We start from the raw sequence: 20,041 nt of genomic DNA on the forward strand, positions 1-20,041 counted from the left end.
CAGGTGCAGGCTGGGGTGCTCTATGTAGGAGGTACTCTGTGCAAGGCATGTTCCATGCAGGGGTACTTCTGGTGAGTTATGCAGAGCTGAGGCTGGCATGAGCTGGGAGGTTCTGGGATCTTTAGTAAGTGATCTGGAGCTGAAGTGTTGTAGGCCTGGAGTGTTCCAGGTGCTCTGTGCCTGTATCACCTTAGTGAGATAGCTAAATCTATAATGAGTGCTGACCAGAAGGGTCCTGGTATACATCATGCTGGGGCTGCCTTGGGATAGCATAGGCTGGTGTAGGCTAGTGACCTGGGTCTCACTGAGGTGACTGGTCAGCTGTGGTGTCAGGTCTGTGGTCTGATCTGCACTGGTGAGGTGCAGGGGGAGCATAAACCATGGTGTTTACAAGCCCCTCCCACTCAGAGAGAGTTCATGCAACTCCCCTGACATTTTGTAGGGTTCCAAGGCTGGATCTTTTATATTCTAGTTGCTCTTCTAAGCCATGGCTTTTTGTCTGTGCCCCGGGGTGTACGAATATACTCCTGGTCCCTCTGTACTATTCCTCCCCACTGCAGTTCATAGAGCCACAGTGGGTGGGGTTCCCTTCATGATTGTGTCTCCGTCACTGTGTGCCTCTCGCCTCTCTCTCTGTAGTCTCCCTGTCTTTTAGGTATAGAAGCTAGTCAACCCTCAGTTTTTCAGGAAGAATTGTTCTATAAATAGATGTAGATTTGGTGTGTTTGTGGAGGAGGTGGGTTTGGGGCCTTTCTATGTCACCACTGTGGACACTCTCCTTGAGTAGCTTTTTAAAAACTAATTTCTTGAGATGAAATTAATATAACATAAAATTAACCATTTAAAAGTAAATAATTCAGTGGCATCGAGTATTAGTTATAATGTGCAACCACCAGTTCCAAAACACTTCTACAACAACAAAGCGAAACTCTTATCCATAAAGTAATTTATTATCCCTTTTCCTCAGCCCCTGGAAACCATCGGTTTACTTTCCGTATGTATAGATTTATTTATGATAGGTGTATATGTGGTTCATATAAATAGAATCCTACAGCATGTGACATTTTGTGTCTCTTTTTTTTTTTCACTTAGCATAATGTTTTCGAGGTTCATCCAAGTTGTAGTGTGAATTAGTACTTCATTAACCTTTTTATGGCTGAATTAGGTTTCAGTGCTTATGTGTATCAACATTTGCTTATCCATTCATCATCCATTGATGAACACACGTGGGCTGTTTCCACCTTTTGTCTGTTGCTGGATAATTCTATTAGGAACATGCGTGAATTGCTTGAGGACTTGTTTTCAGTTGCTTTCTGTATATATCTAGGAGTGGAATTTCAGGGTCCCATGATAATACTGTGTTGAACTTTTTTGAAGTCTAGGTGAAATTTTTGTAGATTCCACAGAATTTTTGCATAGATGATCATTTGGTCTATGAATAAAGATTGTTGGTTTTATTTCTTTCTAATCTAAATGCTTTTTTTGTTTCTTTCTTGTGTGACGGTTTTGGGTTGAACTTCCAGTGCAGTGTTAAATGGAAATAATAAGCATGGACATCCTTGTCTTGTTACTGAAATGAGAAGGGAAATAGTCTTTTCACATTCAGTATGGTGCTATTGGAAGGTGTTTTCTAGATGCCCTTTATTATGTTGATTACGGAAGTTCCCTTTTATTCCTACTTTGCTGAGAGTTTGTTAGCTTTTAATTAGGAGGGTCTCTTGGGTTTTATCACCTGCTTTGTCTGCATCTGTTGGATAATCATGGATTTTTCTTTTTTAGTTTTTCACTATTGACAGTTATATTAGTTGATCTTGAAACACGAATCCAATCTGTATTCCTGGGGTAACCCCTCGGTCATGGTGTGACCTTTTAATATAGTTAGATTCTATTTGCTAAAGTTTTGTTTAGAATTTTTGTATCTATGTTCATGCGGGATATAGTCTGTAATTTTTTTTTTTTTTTAAGATTTTATTTATTCATGAGAGACACAGAGAGAGACAGAGAGAGGCAGAGACACAGGCAGAGGGAGAAGCAGGCTCCATGCAGGGAGCCCGACACAGGACTCGATCCTGGGTCTCCAGGATCACGCTCTGGGCCAAAGGTGTCACTAAACCGCTAAGCCACCTGGGCTGCACTAGTCTGTAGTTTTCTTGTAATTACTGGCTAATTTTGGTATCAGGGTAATGCTGGCCTTATAGGATGGATTGAGAATTATTCACTCCTCTTCTGTTTTGGTTTTGTTTTGAAAGAGTTCCTATAGGGATCCCTGGGTGGCGCAGCAGTTTGGCACCTGCCTTTGGCCTAGGGCGCGATCCTGGAGACCCGGGATCGAATCCCACGTCGGGCTCCCGGTGTATGGAGCCTGCTTCTCCCTCTGCCTGTGTCTCTGCCTCTCTCTCTCTCTGTGTGAATATCATAAATTAATAAAAATTAAAAAAAAAAAAAGAAAGAGTTCCTGTAGAATTGCTATTGTTTCTTCCTTAAATGTTGAGTAGAATTGACCAGTGAAACCATGTGAGCCTTGGATTTTCTTGATGGAAAGGTTTTCAAGTACAAATTCAGTTTAACTAATGGATATAGAGCTGTTTGGGTTATATATTTCTTCTTTTGAACATCTATTTTGGGCTATAATCCAGATACCATAAAATTTACGCATTTGAAATGTACAATTCAAAGGCTTCCTCAGAGTTGTGCAATCATCAGTACAATTTTTTTTTTTTTTTAATTTATGATAGGCACACAGTGAGAGAGAGAGAGGCAGAGACACAGGCAGAGGGAGAAGCAGGCTCCATGCACCGGGAGCCCGATGTGGGATTCGATCCCGGGTCTCCAGGATCGCGCCCTGGGCCAAAGGCAGGCGCCAAACCTCTGCGCCACCCAGGGATCCCATCAGTACAATTTTTGAGTATTTTCATTAACCCCCAAAAGAAGCCCAGTCCCCATTAAGCAGTCACTCTTCACTATCCCCTCCTTTTCCCCTGCCCCCGAAGCCACATATCTACCTTCTGTCTCTATAGACTTGCCTACTTCAGACATTTACTATAAATGGAAAATATGTGGTCTTTTGTGATTGGCTTCTTTCACTTAGCATAACGTTGTCGAAGTTCATCTGTGTTGTATGTATGCACCCATACTTCATTCCTTTCTATTGCCAAATAATATTTCATTGTATGGATGTACCACATTTTATTTATGCATTTATTAGTTGATGCACATTTAGATGGTGTCCACTTTTTCGTTTTTCGTAAGTAATGCTGTTCTAAATATTTGTGGATACGTTTTTATGTGGACATGTTTTCAATTCTGTTGGGTGTATTTAAAAAAATTTATAATAGTGATTTTTCAGATTGTTCTCCCTCTCATTAATGCCAATTAATGCAATTTAGTTCGTATTTCTATGCATCAGTTACAGGGATAGCCCGGGGGAACTGTCCATGTGGGATAAAAGAGTAACAGGGTGGTTGCTTTTTTGGTCAGTCTCCTTATTAACCAGGATGAATTCAGTATAAAGGACTCAGTCAATTCTGTAACTTTACCACTTCTCCTTTGATCTTAATGGCCTTGCCACTGCTCTATTCGCACTGTGAAATACTTGTTGGAAATGGAAGACCCTTCTGAAAGAGTAGTCACTTCTGGGTAACCCCTGCCAAGGTGTGATAGTTGGGAACGTATGATGTGATGAGAGTGCAGGCCAGTATCCTAACAGTCTCCCCTAACCCTGTGTGTGACCTGTCTTTATTAGGATATGTGAGATTGAAAGTTTGTATGCCTTCCTGGTGTTCACAGTGTTCGTGATCATTCACATTTTTCCTGTGAATTTTGGGGAAAGCATTAAAAAAATCCCCCTTTTAGATTTCCTTGAGGATTTAAAGAACAGTTCACATGTCTTGAGTGCTTCTTGGGTGGTAGGCACTGAGCTGAGCAGATTAAATCCTGTATCTCATTTACTTCTCTCATTCCTTTAAGATGATGTTATTCCATTTTTCATGTGGAACTGGAGTGGCTATAGAACTTTCCCAAGGTCACAGATTTAGTTAAAAGGCAGAAGCAAGACTTGATCCCAGATTTGCCTCATTATGAAGTTGTAGCTACTAAGGTCTTAGTTACACACATCCCTTTGTATTTAAAATGGGCCTGTGTGTGCGAGTTTGGCTTTTACTTGTCACGTTTGCGGTCTCTTTGCACATGGTGGCTGTCTCAGGGTGAGCACGGCTATGGCACATGATAAATTAAATACCAGGGCGGGTTGAGGGGGGAATCTATACTTGACCATAAATAAAATGACATACTGTGGGGAAAAAAAATTAGGGTAAAATCTGTTACTACGGAGTAAGCCCGTGTTTGTGCTGCTAACTGTAATTGATCCTTTAACATCCAGCACAGTGAGAACGTTCTCTCTTCCATAGGCTTTTTGGAAAAACAGCTGCATCTGTTTTCATGTATTCAAAGTACTTTGTCCTGGCTTCTGATGCAGGCAAATGGCAGCTACGCATTTGCTCATCTGCCTCTTATATATTTAAAAAAATACATTTCTTTAACAATATATACAGAGATAACATACATACCACAAAGTTTACTCACCGTGAGTGTACAATTGAATAATTTTTATTAAATTCACTAAGTTGTGCAATCATCCGTATAATCCAGTTTTAAAATTTTTATCTCCCCATGAAGTTCCCTCATGCCTACTGTCACCCATTTTAATTGGTGACACCCATTAAATTGGCCCTGTTGCCATCCCCAGCCACAGGCAACCTTTGATCTGCTTTGGTATCTGTAGCTACATCTCTTCTGGACATCTCACGTAAGTGATGTCAAGTCATATGTGGTCTTTTGGGTCTGACTTCTTGTACTCTGCATACTGGTTTTGAAGATCATCCATATTAGAACAAGCATTATGTCACTTTCCTACTGCTGGATAATGTGTGCTGTGGGTTTGTCACATTTTGTTTATTCATCAGTTGATGGACACTGGGGTCTTTGCACTTCTTGGCTATTATGAATGCTGCTGCTATGAACATTTGCATGTGCACATTTTCATTCCCTTTGAATAGATACGGAGGAGTGGGATTGATGAGCCATGTGGCTGTCATCTTCGATTCCTTGGGGGAAGAGGCCTTATTACCTTGGAATTTTACTGTTGCTTTTGTGGACTTTAAGTTAGCTCGTCTAGCATGCCGGCCACACTGTGGGCCATGAAACTCATCAGGAGAGAATTATGGCCCAGCTTAATCTTGTATGAACCTTTGTTTGGCTTTTTTTGCACACTCTCCTCATCTCTCCATTTTGGGGAGTTTTATTATCATCTCAGTTCCTTGCAATTCTAGCAGACAATCCTCACAGTCTCAGATGGCCTCGATTCTTTTTTCCAGCACAGCTGCACGTGTACTGAGACAAGTGTCTAGAAGACAGTGACCCATGAAGGATCCTAGAAAAGCCTATGGCTAATTTAGAGTGTATACACCTGATTCCTCTGTTGACCTGCATCGGTTTTCTTAATAAACAACTTTGGTCTTCAGTGTCAGTGTAGCCAGTATGCCCCACGACCCTTGAAGCAATGTTGGTTGATTTTCCTGTGGCTGTTGATGAGACAGGTTCCTTGTTGGATATTTGACAAAGTCAAGCATGTTGTCGTCTCTGGGCAGTTAGTGTTTTTGACCAGCACCATCCCCAGAGGCTAGGACACGGGCGTTTAGAAGGAAAATATCATTGTTCAGTGTCTAAGGCAGAATTGATAGGGTAGCAGAAGGGATTAAATTAAAACGAGATCATGTCACAAGGCCTGACACAGAATGCTCAGTATGGGTCCTTCTAATCTAGTTAGGAGCTTCATACTCATAATTTCTGAGTAGTGCTTAAGAGCATGAACTCTGGAGCCAGATGCCCAGTGTGTGTGTGTGTGTGTGTTTTTTTTTTTTTAATTAAAGGTTCTATTTAACCACTTCAAAGCTTTGTGACTCTAGGCAAGTAACGCAGTGTTTGTGAGCCCCCGTGTCCTCGTATAAATGCATGGAAGGCCATTGTAGTAGTTGGCAGGACTTGCCAGCAGCATTTCAGAGCGCTACAAATAGGCCTGCAAACTTAAGTGAGATAATGTATCGAAACATGAGGCCTGGCACTGGGTTAAGGGCTCAGTAAATGTGAGACATTAAGAACAGAGAACAAAACCAGTTTCCTGGGAGGTTTGTGGACAGAAGGCACGTTCTCTGCCACGGGATGAATGGCCTCATTCCAGAGACTTGCCGTTCAAACCTCAATAGGACAGGCGTCGGCAGCTACGGACCAGTTCGCCTGAACTCTGAGCCTGTTTCCTTTTTTATAAATGGAGTTGGGATCTTCCTCCGCATTGGTGCTCCTTCCTTGCTTCCACTGGCCGAGGACTCAGTGGTGTGACATGATGAAGGTGTCGGCAGCTGTGCTGCTCGCGGGGCCTGCAGAGGCAGTGACGTGTGTGCGGCAGAACTGGGGGCTCCCAGACACACTGCAGTTCCCTACTCTGAGCGACGGAGAGTCAGGATAGGATTTGCACACTCGGACTCTTTCTGCAGTATTTGTCCCTTAGTAAAGCAGGTATTTAGCAAATGCTTGGGATGCTTAGGATGGCTAAGGCAAGCTCGGTTGTGAAATCATGATGCCTTTTTCTTAGTAAAGGAAGTCGGTGGTGGAGAAGAGGGTATTTATAGGAAAGTTTGTCTGTGACATCATCCAGGCCATGGATCTGACCTTGAACACAAGATATTTTGGGGAAATACCAAAGAGATCGTATAGGACTGCTTTGCCGTGTGCGCCCCTCCTGTCTCTATTGTCTGTGCCGAGCACAGTGCTGCCAGATGCACTAGGTATGTTCTTTTCTGAGAGAATGGATTGATTTTAAAAGAATGCAACAATTTTGGCTAGTTAACATCTAACATCTGTTTACAAAAAACGTCACTTTTCATGATAAAAAGATGGATAGAGTGGGCAACTGCTCGGGAGTGGGTTCTTCTTCCCTTTGTCCCCTGCGTAGTGCCTGGCATAGGCCCCTCGGAGGCATGGATGGGACAGTCTGTGTCTTTGGCACTGGGGTGAAGCCCACTTTGGATTTCTGCCCTATGAACCTGCCACTGCGGCCACACTGATGTGTCCGTGTCCACTTCAGGGTCTTAAGGTCTCCTGAAGTGATGATTCTGCCTTCAGTAGAAGGAGGAGAAAAAAAGTAGGAAAATTTGAACTGTGTGAGTTTGACAAAGGCATGTTGGAGTCACATAATGAAAAAGCAGATTTTTTTATTATGATGTTTCTCCATATTTGGCATTGCTGTAAATGGCTAACTAACATTTACTGCCAATTCAATACAAATGTGTGGTTTGGTAATACCAGAACAGCAAATTTAAATGAAAAATAAAAGTTAAACATTTCCACACAAGATTTTACAGTCTGACATTTCACTGTGTAGGTAAAAAGACATTTTTTTTTTTTTTACTACAGATTATTATTCAGCATGAATAAAAAACTACAACTTTTATTTTTAAACAGGAGTCACTGGTTTTAATTTTTACACATTTTTAAAATTACTGTGATAAAAAATAATGAAAAAGCTTCTTAATAATGCCATACACAGTATAATATAGATTTGTCCCCATTATATAGCATTTGTTTAATATACAAAATAGAATATTGACACACTTGAATCTATATGTAGTTAAGCAAGTTATTTGAGGAGGGTATTTTCATACAGCCTTTCGTCACAAAATAAAATCCTTCTTTCAGGCATTTTCTAGAGAGAAGCTAATCCTTTCCTGAAAACCTGGTCACTAATCCCTGGTGGACCAGGCTGACTGAGCAGTCTGGGAAACGAGACAACTTCCATTCAAAGTGGTTCAAGTGTCCTCTCCTCACACTCCTGTTCTCCCATCCAACTCTCAAACCAGGCACGTTAAAACACATTCATTTACAGCTGCAGTCTTGAGGGTGACGGGCCAACACGGAAATCTCACTGAGGGCTGCCAGGGTTCTTGAATTTGGACAGATCAGCATATAATCCTATTGTTCATTCCACAGTGATGTAGTTTTAGGGTATTTAACATAAAACTAAGACTGATGGATAAGAGGTGCTCTAGGTAAGTGAAACTAGAAGTGCCCTTCCCCTCCCGCCCCCCAGTCCTGAAGTGACATTGGCTTCCCTCTGTACGCACATCCAGAGCTCCCCTTACGCTAACTTTCAAGCTCTTCAGACGTGAGGTGTGTTGGCTTTCCTTTTGGGGTGTCTTTTCTCTCTCTCTAGGAGAAGGTAGATGATCCTTCAGGTTCCCCTGCTATAGGTTTGGACAAGCACTTCTATAGAATCCCCAGCAAGGCCTAAAAACACTGAGAAGGTCACATTTCTCCACCACTAATTCAAAATACTTTTCAGGATTTGCTGTAAGTTACTGAGGCATGTTGCCAACTCTCCCTGAAGTGGCTACAAACTTAGTTTGGGATGGCAAGACACCACACAGGTAGAAAAAAGCACCGGATCTTTTCTCACTGAAATTGTAATTCTACTCAAATGTAATTAAGATAACTTTCTTCCTGCTTATTTTACAAGGGCATGGGTTCTTTTCCATTTAGGGGACAGTTTCCTAGTTTCACGAATGTCAGCTGATTTTCTTTTGACAAATGGCACGTATCTTTTTTTTTTTTTTTTTTTTTTCCCACTGAGCTCTGTTTCTTGAGAACCGAGGTTGGGACTAAAACAAGATTAACATGTGATGTGCTTTCTGGTTCTAACCATGTAACTTTCCATAAATGAACAATAATTTACCTTCCAGAAGCTCTTTTTGAAACTTAACCCTGTCATTGATAATATTCAAGCGGTATTTCTGAGGCACCAAAAGTTTCACATCCAGCTGGGTTACAAACCATCCTAAAATACTTTTGAGATCAATTTAAACCATTAAAAAAGGCGCATTACCTTTTTAGAGAGCATTCGAAAAGCAAATTACACTTTTTATTAATTTCTCCAGATACTGAAAAATAACAAACAACATTCAAAAAAAGCACTTAAGGAAAACAAACATGTACTCGTTTTATTTGGAAATGAACTCTCGCAGGATAGAAAGGAGTTAGTGTGTTATCTGGCAACCTGTGGGACTCTGCGCTATTTACATGCTGCAGGTACCTCTGTGCATCTTACTGCCTAATGCCTCCAGGCTCTGCGTTGGGCCACACCGCCAGGGGGGGCTCCGTGTGAAAGTGACCCTGACGGCAGGTGTGCTTGCAGGCGCGTGCTTATGAGCGCCACCTCTCTGCCCTCCCCCGGTTCGTTTGCACATGCGAGCGCTGGGGGAGACCCGGCCAGCGGCCAGCGGACCTGCGGGGACAGACTCACTGGAATGAGGGGGGCGGTCACTGTGGGTGACAGGGGATGACTCACTCTGTGATCTGAATGGGACGGAGCCTCGCGGCCTTCATCGCACACGGGGCCAATCTCTGTCTCCCTCTTCCCCTGGAGCAAACCTGTTGCATTTCTGAGACCACTGCCTGTATGAATGCTTACACACACTATAAATCATATGGGTTATCCATCGACATTTCTTTGACCCCTACAAAAAATATATAACATGTCGTGATAAAACAATCTCGTCTAAAAATCATTCTTATTTTACACTATACAAGCTATTTTACAATCATTTTAATAAATTGCATGTAAAGCTGCAGTAGCCCTTCCCTTCCTAGATTAGTGAATACCAATATGATATATATCTGAAAACTATAACTAAATATAAAAATATATTAGAAGTTTCATATTTTTAATATTAGATTTTCAGTTTTCTATTACACAAATAATTTGGCCACCTTGAATAGAAATCAGATTTCTTGTGGCTTAGTAAATACAAGTTTCGAGTTTACAGAAAGTTGGTAAGGTGCACACAGAAAGGGCTACTACAGCTTCTATTTTGTTTAAAATGATCATTCTCAATAGTGAGGAGGAAAAATTCACAAGACTTTTGTTAAACTATGGCACACGGAGGGATGTGAGGCATGTGTAGTCTTACAAACATGGAAGTCTGACAGTTCTAAATCACAAAAATCAGTAGCTGAGCTTTCCTGCATCGCCAGGAAAGGTAGACCAATTGGTGACAGATGGGAATGTGAAAATGGGTGTCTGGCTACATTTGCCATATTGAAGATTGATTTGGGGGGTGAAGTTGAGTGAGAGGAGATACTTGGTCTGATTCAAATCTCTCAGCTGTGTCTTAGCTGGTTATCTGGAATCCTGACTTTCAAGAAGTTATACAAACTACAACAAAAGGTCCTGAAAGACGGTTGACCAACTTTCTTGCCATCCAGTCATAGCAACAATAGGGCATTAAGTACAAACAGGGCCTCTTGGTAGTTTTTTTGTGTTTTGTATGTTTGTTTTTAAATTAGTTGTTTGCAACCATCATCCACAGTTTACCCAGCAGGTCACTGGACTAGGTGCTCTATACCAGTTAGGACGGTTAATTTGCACAACCTAGAGAATTCTCCACTGAAGCAGATATATACAAAATATGAGCTTTTTTGATGAGAATACTGGAGATAGGAGTCAATTTTTGTGGTCTTCTGATAGCTAAATGCCATCAGGTTAGAAGCACCAACCCATTTTCACACAGAAGATTAATGTTTAGAGTTTATTTAGGAAAGCTATGAACTAGCTGCCCATCTCAAACAGCTGTACAATGACTTGAATACAAAAATTATGTAAGAAAAAATGAGCAAGCGTAGTTCACCGAATATAAAGGAAATTGTTAAAACCGGACAGTAAGAGCTATAAAAGGCACAACTTCCCTTTTCTGATATACACTTGTAAACTTTTTTTCGGGTTTCCATGCAAAAAATCAAAAAATGCTATCCTAACTATACAGGGGAAAATACACCCACATAAAGTCTAGAAAATTTTGTCCAGCCAACTGTGAAAAGTATGAGTGGAAAGTTTACACGCAGAGTTTGGGCACTGGTGGCTTAGGTGCCATCCTTCCCTGGCAGTGGAGATCACCCCCATGACTGCTGCTAATTTCTGGGCTCCACCAACTAGCACTCTCTACTCTGCCCACCACAGAGAAGTGATGGCTCACCTGCTTCTGTTGCCAAGTCTTGGCCCTCTATAAACCACATGTAGTGCGTATTTAAAACAAAACAAAAACAAAGACCAGACAAAAACAGAAAGGAAAAAATAAAACAGCAAAACCGCTACAGGACAGATTGATAGTTTGTACAATAAAAGCTATAAATTCAACTTTCTTTAAGGCAACCTTTCTTATTAAGGCAGTCACTTTTGATGAAACAGAAGTTTTTTGATATTTCCACTTGAATATTTTGGTATCTGATTGGTGATGATTTCAGCTAACATCTCTGGGAATTCAATACTCATGGTCTTATCCAAAAATGTTTGGAAGCAAAAGTTAAGGAGATTTTCAACCACCTGCAAGAGAAAATAATACAAACGATTGTTGAAAACTTTCTAGTAGAAACATCTCATGCTTTTTGGCCTTTAATTTTTAAAAATATATCTGACCTAGAATATACCAATCTTGGCTGGAATCCACCAGCTAAAAAAGAAGTTAAAGTGGGCATTCAGGTACCAGGCACATTTTGGATTCCGTAGAATTGTAGAGAATTATACGGCCTTAAGTGTATCATGATGAACTGTAGTACATAGTACGACAATATGTGAAGGCCATATGCTAATTTAATTAGTCACATAAAAATAGGGAATTTGGCATTTTTGTTTTTAATAGTGCTATTAAATTTTGTCCTGGCACCATGATGTTCTAAGCATGTAACTAGATATTTCATAACTGGCCTTAGGAGAAATGTGTACCAAACCGAGGCTGACAACCTGAGCCTCAACCACCACCAAAATCGATCAAAAGGAAGAAAACCAAACCAAGCCAAAACTATTGGTATATCATCATATACACAAATCAAACGTCCCAAACAACACTGCGGACACCTGGATTCATGTGTGACACTTACATCATGCATGGAGTCCAAGAGTTTTGTCAGTTGATAAAAGCGTTGCCAGTTCTGGCTGGAGTTCCCTTCCCTCTTGACAATGGCTTTTCCTAGCTCTTTGATGTAGGTCATTCTAATTTCATCAAACAGTTCTTGGCTCTTCAAACCTTCCTTAGGAACTAAAAGGTTAAGATGTGGTCAAGGAAAGAATTTTCTTAAGGTAACTCTGCCTATGTGCCTGTAGGGCATTTATTAACAATAGCATGCTTCATGACATGTATTGTATATACACTCTAGATACATTCCATGAAAATACAAGCATCTCACAGGATCCTGAAAGTACAGGCAAGAGAGATGAGGGGATAATAGAAAATCAGAGGATTTAACCTGGAGTCTTGCCTTGCTGGGGAGCATGTATCAGCCTTCCCTTACGCACTTAGAAAAAAACTTATGGATTCCAGATTGTAAAATCGGTATAAAAATGAATCATTTATTACTCTTCAAAAACTGATACCAGTAAGAAGGACTGTGAACAGAAGGTTAATCATGTTCATGAATCCTGCAAAGACTGACTGATTTTTGTACATGGCCAAATTTCTCCAAGTGTACTCCTCAGAACTTTGGTTCTGTGTTAATGGTTAGGGAAAAAAGGATTTGGTCAAAATGTAAGCAAAATTAAAGGTTAATACAAAGTTAGGTAGACTATTGGTTTTCAGGATTTATCAGAGCCAGAATTAGGGAAGGGAACATGATGTTTCCCCAAACTTAAGTTCATTGTTGATGACATCTTAGAAAATGCTGGAATTAAGGTAAGGAAAAGCAGTGGTTTTAGGAGCAGGAAGATTTAATTCTTACTTGTCCAGTGGATTTGAGTATAACCTGCCTTAGCTGCATGTCCTAATCTTTCTCATGGAGTTTTAAGTTCTAAAAATTTAGATAAAATTGACATTAGTTTCAGGTTGTACAACAGAATGACCAAATATTTGTATATATTGCAAAACGATCACAATACATCTATAGTTAACATCCATCATCAGATAGTATACATTTTTTTCTCATGATGACATTTAATATTTACTGAGCAACTTTCATATATATAATATATATTATTAATAACTATAGTCACCAAGCTGCACATGACATCCATGTGACTTATTTTATACCGGGAAGTTTGCACTTTTTAACCCTCTCCTTCCCTCATTTCTCCCACCCTCCAAAACACCCTCCTCTGGAGACTGCCAGTCTGTTCTCTGCATACAAGAGCCCGTGTCCCTATTTATTTTTAGAGTTCACGTATAAGTGAGATTATATACTTTTTTTTTTTTTTTAAGATTTTATTTATTCATGAGAGACACCGAGAGAGAGGCAGAGGGAGAAGCAGGTTCCTCACAGGGAGCCAGATGTGAGACTCGATCCCAGGACCCCGGGATCACAATCTAAGCCAAAGGCTGATGCTCAACCACTGAGCCACCCAGGCGTCCCTATATATATTCGTTTGTGCTCAGTTTTCTCTGACTGGCTTATTTCACTTAGCGCAGTGCCTTCAAGGTCCATCCAAACTGCTGCAAGTGGCAAGATTCCACTCCTTTCTATGGTGGAATAATGGTCTATTGGATATATTTACTAAACAAACCATAGGTGGACTCTTGCATAGGTGGACTCTTCAGCTGCTTCTGTATCTTAGCTACTATCAGTAATTATGCCATGAGTATGAGGCTACATATATTTTTCGAGTATTTTCATTTTCTGTGGACACATACCCAGAAGTGGAACTGCAGGGTCGTGCAGTAGTCCTGTTTCACTTTGTTGAGGAACACCCATATGGTTTCCACAGTGGCTGCATCAATTTGTATTCCCACCTGCAGTGAGTACAGCTTCCCTCTTCTCCACACCTTCGCCAGCACTTATTCCTTGTCTTTTGGTAACAGACATTCTAATAGAGGTCAGGTGGGATCTCATGTGGTTTTGATTTGCATTTCCTTGTTAATGACTAGTAATGATGAGCATCTTTTCATGTGCCCTTTGGCCAATTAGGATTTGCCAGGATTTTCTCCCATGCTGTAGGCTGCTTTTTCATTTTGCTGATCATTTTCTTTGCGGTGAGAAAGCTTTATAGTTAGACGTGGTACTGTAATGTTGCGGTATCTTAGGCTATTCTGGGTCTTTTAGAGTTCTATACAGAATTTAGGATTTCTTTTGTGAAAAATGCCACTGGAATTGTAACAGGGATTGCACTTAATTTGTGGGTTGCTTTTGGAAATGTCAACATTTTAAGAATATTCTTCTAATCCATGAGTATGGAACATCTTTGCGTTTATTTCTGTCATCTTCAATTTCTCTCATTAGTGTCTTACTGTTTTCAGTGCATGGGTCTTTCACCTCCTTAAAAACATTTTATTCCTAGATATTATTTTTGAGGCAAATGTAAATGGAGTTATATTTTTTAGTTTCTCTGATAGTTCTTATTATTAGTGTCTCGAACTGCCGCAGATTTTTGCATATCGATATTGTATCCTGCATCCTTATGAACTTACTTGTTTTTACAGTCTCTTTGTGGAGTCTTTAAATTTTTCTATATATAATATCATGGCATCTGCCGAGAGAGTTTTATTTAGTACTTTTAGATTTGAATGCCTTTTATATTTCTTGTCTAATTGCTCTGGCTAGAACCTTAATACTGTGGTGAATAAAAGTGATGACAGTGGATAGCCTTGTTTTATTCCTGATTGTAGACAGAAAGCTTTCAGCTTTTCACCATGGAGTATGATGTTAGCTGTGGGTTGTCATATATGGCTATTATGCTGAGGTATGTCCCTCTGTACTCATTTTGTTGAATGTTTTCATCATGAACAGACACTGAATTTTGTTAGATGCTTTTTCTGCACCTGTTGTTGAGATGATTGTATGACTTTTACCTTTCATTTTCTTAATGTGGTGTACCACTCTCCCTGGATTTTGAATAGGGTTAGACCAAGGAACACACATGAAAACGTTCAGATTCTATAAAGCAACACTTGGCACTTCTAAGATGTCAGTATTAACTGTGAAAATGAAGTCTACTTCATCAGAAGTGCTAAGAGCTTACCATGTTAAAAGTACATTAATATGTTACAGATAACCTAATTATTGCTAATTTCTTAAATACTAAAATTTAATACTTTCATCGATTGTTGAGCTGTATTTTTTTCCTGCTTATTACCTGAACTCTAAAAATAATGATTGGCAAAGTCCTATCAGTGCTTATATTTAAAAGAATTCCATCTATCCCAAATTACCCCTAATTATCTTTGGAGCTTCATTAATTTTTGCTCTATGCGTTTAAGCGACATACTTAGAATTACTTTTCTGGTAAGTAGAATGCTTTATGTAAGGAGTAACTTTAAATAAAGTGAGAAAAAAAAAACCCCAGCTCTTTAACATCTGTGCTGATCATAACTGAAGAAAGCTGCCACAGCTTTCTTCTGGTTTCAAAGAACACTCAGCAAAACACGACTGGTGGCCTGGTCACACCAGCAGCCTGTGTTTGTAAATAAAGTTTTATTGGAACATAACCATGCCTGTTCTTTCTTTGGGTGATGACTGTGTTCATGCTGCAAGGAGCAGAGTTGAGCAGCTGTGACAGTCTTGCTTGCAACACTGAGAACATTTACCACATGCTGCTCTACAGCACAAGTCCACCGCCACTGGGTTACTGGAGGGCCTTTAATGTCAATCATTCAGTATCATGGAAGGAGCTTTTTTTTTATTTTTTATTTTTTTATCCAGTCTTGGATTTCTTTGTGTATCTTTTGACGTTGAAACTTTTATCTCCTCTCTATTTAATGAAATTGCAGACAAATTTATTTGTTCACCATTTGTTTTTTTCCCTTCCTGTGTGCTTGTTTACCCCCTTCCCTTCATTTCATGTGTTTGGGTTGCTTTTCCTTACAGTGTTTTCCTTAAGGGCTCCACCCCCCCACCTTTTCCTTACAGTGTTTTCCGTAAGGGCTCCACCCCCCCACCTCGGTGCTTTGGTACTCTGCGGTGCTTTGGTACTCTGCGTACCTTTCCTATCTTTAGCCATTGTCATTGAAATTTGAACCTTCCTTATTGAACTATCCTTCTAGCGTTCTGGTTTTAGATCTTCCAAAACGCTACTGCTGTTACTTTATATAATAGATGTCAGCTTAAACATATTTACATATTACCATTCTCTCTGTTCCTCTTTACTTCTTAGACATGGGATTCCTTACCCTTAGCCTAAGTAGACCCTTTAGTCTTGTATTATATTGAGGATCGGTGGTGGCAAACTTTTCCTTTCACCTTCATTAAAAAAAAATTAAAAATAAAAATAAAGACTTTTTGACTATACACATGTCAGGTGACCATTCGATATATTTGGGTTAATAGGTACTATGTTTGTAACCGTTTTGCACTCTTTGCACTGATGCTTCCTTTTGTAATCCTTCCCTCTTTTCTACTTCTCCAGTTTTTGATGAGCATTTCATATGATTCTATATTCTCTGTTCTCAGGATATCAATTATTACGTGTATTTAAAGTGGTTTCAGTGCTTGCCCTGGAGTTCCACATATACATAGACACTGGATCTACAGCTCCTTTAAATATGACCATTCTACTTGATCCATATAGTGCAGGTACCCGCTAACAGTATGCCCGGGTCCGCTCTCCTGTTGTTATGATGTACTGGTGCTGTAATCACCTTCCACAGTTGTGTGGTAGATCAAGTAAGAAGAAAAGTCAATTTTCATTTTCATCGCTTCCTCCTCTCATGTTCTCCTTTATGTAGATCCACATTTCTGAACTGCATCATTTTCATTTCCTCTGAACTTCCTTAAACATTTCATGCAAGACAGGTCTTCTAGTGACTAATTCTGTTTTTGTTTGAGACTGTTTATTTTACCCTCACTTTTGAAGGACAATTTCACTGAATACCCAATTGTAGATTGATATATATATTTTTTTAACGTTAAATGCTTCACCTGACTCCCTTCCTACATGTGGAGAACATTCTGATGTCATTTTTATCTTTGTTCCTCTATGAGAAAGCTGATTCTTTTTCCATCTGGTTTCTTTGAGGATTGCTTGTCTTTGGTTTTCTGCAGTTTGAGTAAAATATGCCTAGATGTAGATATTTTTATCTTTCTTGGAGTTTTTTGAGCTGTTTAGGTCTATGTTTTGGCATCCGTCATTAATTTTGGAAAACCCTCAGCCATTATTACTTCATATATTTCTTCCATTCTTTTTTTTTTCCACTTCTGTCCCCGTTACTTGCACGGGACACATTGTATAATAGCCCTCACCATTCTTGAATGCTCGGTTCCATGTTGTTTTTATCCTTCTCTTTGCACTTGAGTTTGGGTTTCCACCAGGACTGGTCTACTGATGGCCATCCTCCATTTTCATTACAGTATTTTTAGTCTCTAGCATTTCCTTTTGATTCTTAAGAGTTTCCACCTCTCTGCTTACATTACTCATGTGTTCTTGCATGTTGTTTACTTTTTCCATTAGGGCCCTTAACATAGTCATCATGGTTGTGTTCACTTCCCTATCTGATAAACATCTGTGTCATAGATGAGCTGGGTCCGATGCTTGACTGTCTCTTCAGAGTCTTACTGCATACGTTACTTTTTTTTTTTTTTTTCTCCCTGAAAGCTGCATAGTGATAGAGCAGAGCTGAGATAATGATGCTTTTGGTATAAGGTCTTATGTTAAACTGGCTAGAGCTGGGCTGTGTTTCATAACTGAAACCTGTTTCCCTGTTTTGTTTTTCCCCTGTTGTTTTTGGGTTTCCCTGAGAACTTCTCAAAAGGCCATGCTCTGTAGTTCTGGCAGGTGTAATCCAGTTCCTATCCTGGAGCCCTACTGATACAGTGGTAAGGTGCTGGGGATGTGGGGTGTCTTACCTTTTATGATAAAACCTGTTTTGTCATGACCTTCAGAAGTGTTTCTGAACCTCCTCCCCCACCTCACACTCCTGCTTCCCTTACATGAGAGAGGAGGGGAGAGGTGGCCACAATGATCTTTTTGCCCTTGCCCTCAGGTCAGATGAAGCTCTCACAGCAGCTTCCCTCAGAGAGCAAAAAACAGGGGCTTTTTCTCTGATCTTCCTGGTGAGAACCTGTTGTGGCTTATGCCTTGGAGTAAACCCCAAGAAAGTGTGAGGAGACAACCCTCAGTTTTGAATTTTCAAGCTCTTCCTCCCTGTTCAGTAGTTAATCAAAATTACGGTAAGCATTTCTAGTAGTTCCTGGCTCCAGATTCTTCTGTCCCTAATAAACTGATCATGGCTGTGTGTCTCTGTGTTTGCCTATTTCTCCAGATTCTGATGTCATTTGCCTCGTGACCTCAATTCTCTGATAGATCCGAGGAAAGTTACAGATTTTCATTTGAGCTGCTGCTTGTGGAGAATGGGAATGGCACTGTCCAAGCAGTTTGTCAGAGCTAAAACTGGAAGTTCACCTTTATTTTCCAGTATATTTTTCCTTAGCGTTATATAGCATTCCATTTTCTTCTTTGCTATTGTGGTTATTAAATTGCTTCTCCTTTGAAGATTTTTTTTCCAGTCATTTGGATTTTACTTGTGTTGTTATATGGAACTCACTGAGCCTGCCTAGTAAGGTAGGGGGGTTGGTGTCTTTACACAATTCCAGAAAATTCTCAGCCACTCTTTGTATAATTCCTTTCCCTATTCTTGTCCACCTTTCATTGTGGATCTCTGATGATCACGTTAGACCAAAGCCTTTTTTTTCAACTGGTATACTGTGAATGTAGTTACTAATAGCAGTTAGTATGTATGAATGTAGTTACTAATAGTTATCCTAACTAATGGGTTAGGATAATCATTTGTGATGGTGGTCACAAATGGGATCACTTTTTTAAAGCACGGTTTCAGCCCTCTTCCCTCACTCGTATCTCTTATTCTGTTCATTTATGTACATGGTACACACATGTACCTATATATGCATTTAAAAAAACTGCATTCTGACTAAAAATTTCATGTATGTTTCCTGTCTTTGAACTTATTAAATATACCCTCTTAGTATAGCTAACCTCTTTGGTTTTTTTGCCTGCTTCCTATAGCATTTTTAGTGGGAGGTTAGGGTATCTATTCTAATATTCCATCAGAGTAGAAGTCTGATTATATCTTATGGTATATATTTATTTCTTGTTAATTCTATCCTTTTTTTTTTTTTTTTTTTTGTAAAGGACCCAGTGATACATAGTAGTTCAGTTTACTTTTTTATATCCTATGCAATGAAAAAAGTACATATAGCTAGTGAGTCTGGTATGTATACAACTTAAATTACCATTTTTGACAAGTAAGATAGGTTAGTATTTTGCACTGATCTGTATCTGGGCATTATCAGAATTTTAACTGTTAAATCACATTGAGCTCGCTTCTTTACCAAGTGTGCTGCCTTAGGTAACCTTAAAGTCTCTAGCAGTGATCTTTTCCTTTAGGGTTTCTGTAGAACAAAGGTAATATGAAAGCTTAATGATACGTGTGCCTTAGGAAAGCTGAAATAGATCCAGTTGCTTAAAGTTATCTAGCAGTTCTGAAACCAGAGTTATTCAGGGAAAGAAGACTTTAAAACACTGCAAATTTATTGATTTGCATATGAAAGAAATATTCAGTCATCAGCTTAGTATTTTATGAACATTAACCTGATACGTCATTTTTATTGGAATAGCCTATATGTGTATAACAACTGTTCACAGACCTTCTTGTACTGGTTGTTGAAGGTGCCTCCTTTTTACTGCCAAGAGACTTTGTATTTTTCAAAAAGCTTTCTAGGTTTAGTAAGGAATGCCTTTGCTAGCCACAACGTACCTCCCTGGAGTTAATATACCCGTAGCTTTATCTAAACTTTTAAGATTGTTGCTGTTTTTAGGTAAACACCTCTATCCACCATGGCAGCAGCAATGCTGCATCAGCCAGGTCTCTAGTAGTAATCACGTAGATCTTCCGTACGACCTGTTTTTCTCACATCATTTCTGGACATGGTAATAATACTTGGGGAACTAATTTTTGACCAAGTTACAATGTAGTAGAGAAACAGAGGCCATTCTGGTTGGCCCCAT

At 39.7% G+C, this 20,041-nt stretch overlaps 1 protein-coding gene across 8 annotated transcripts in view; it reads right to left on the reverse strand.

The window, feature by feature from the left end:
• Window positions 1–7,248: 7,248 nt before the first annotated feature.
• Window positions 7,249–20,041, reverse strand: part of NR3C1 (nuclear receptor subfamily 3 group C member 1) — a 119,736-nt gene continuing 106,943 nt past the window's right edge. For all 8 annotated transcript variants that reach the window (XM_025445537.3, XM_025445536.3, XM_049102235.1 and 5 more), the window contains exons 8-9: window positions 11,980–12,137; window positions 7,249–11,425 (exon numbers count right to left, since the gene is read on the reverse strand). In XM_025445537.3, the coding sequence (XP_025301322.1) occupies window positions 11,273–11,425; window positions 11,980–12,137 (311 nt within the window). In that variant the 3' untranslated portion in view covers window positions 7,249–11,272. The remainder of the gene's footprint in view (window positions 11,426–11,979; window positions 12,138–20,041) is intronic.

The sequence above is a fragment of the Canis lupus genome, chromosome 2 (assembly GCF_003254725.2).
Source record: "Canis lupus dingo isolate Sandy chromosome 2, ASM325472v2, whole genome shotgun sequence".
Taxonomy (NCBI): Eukaryota; Metazoa; Chordata; class Mammalia; order Carnivora; family Canidae; genus Canis; species Canis lupus.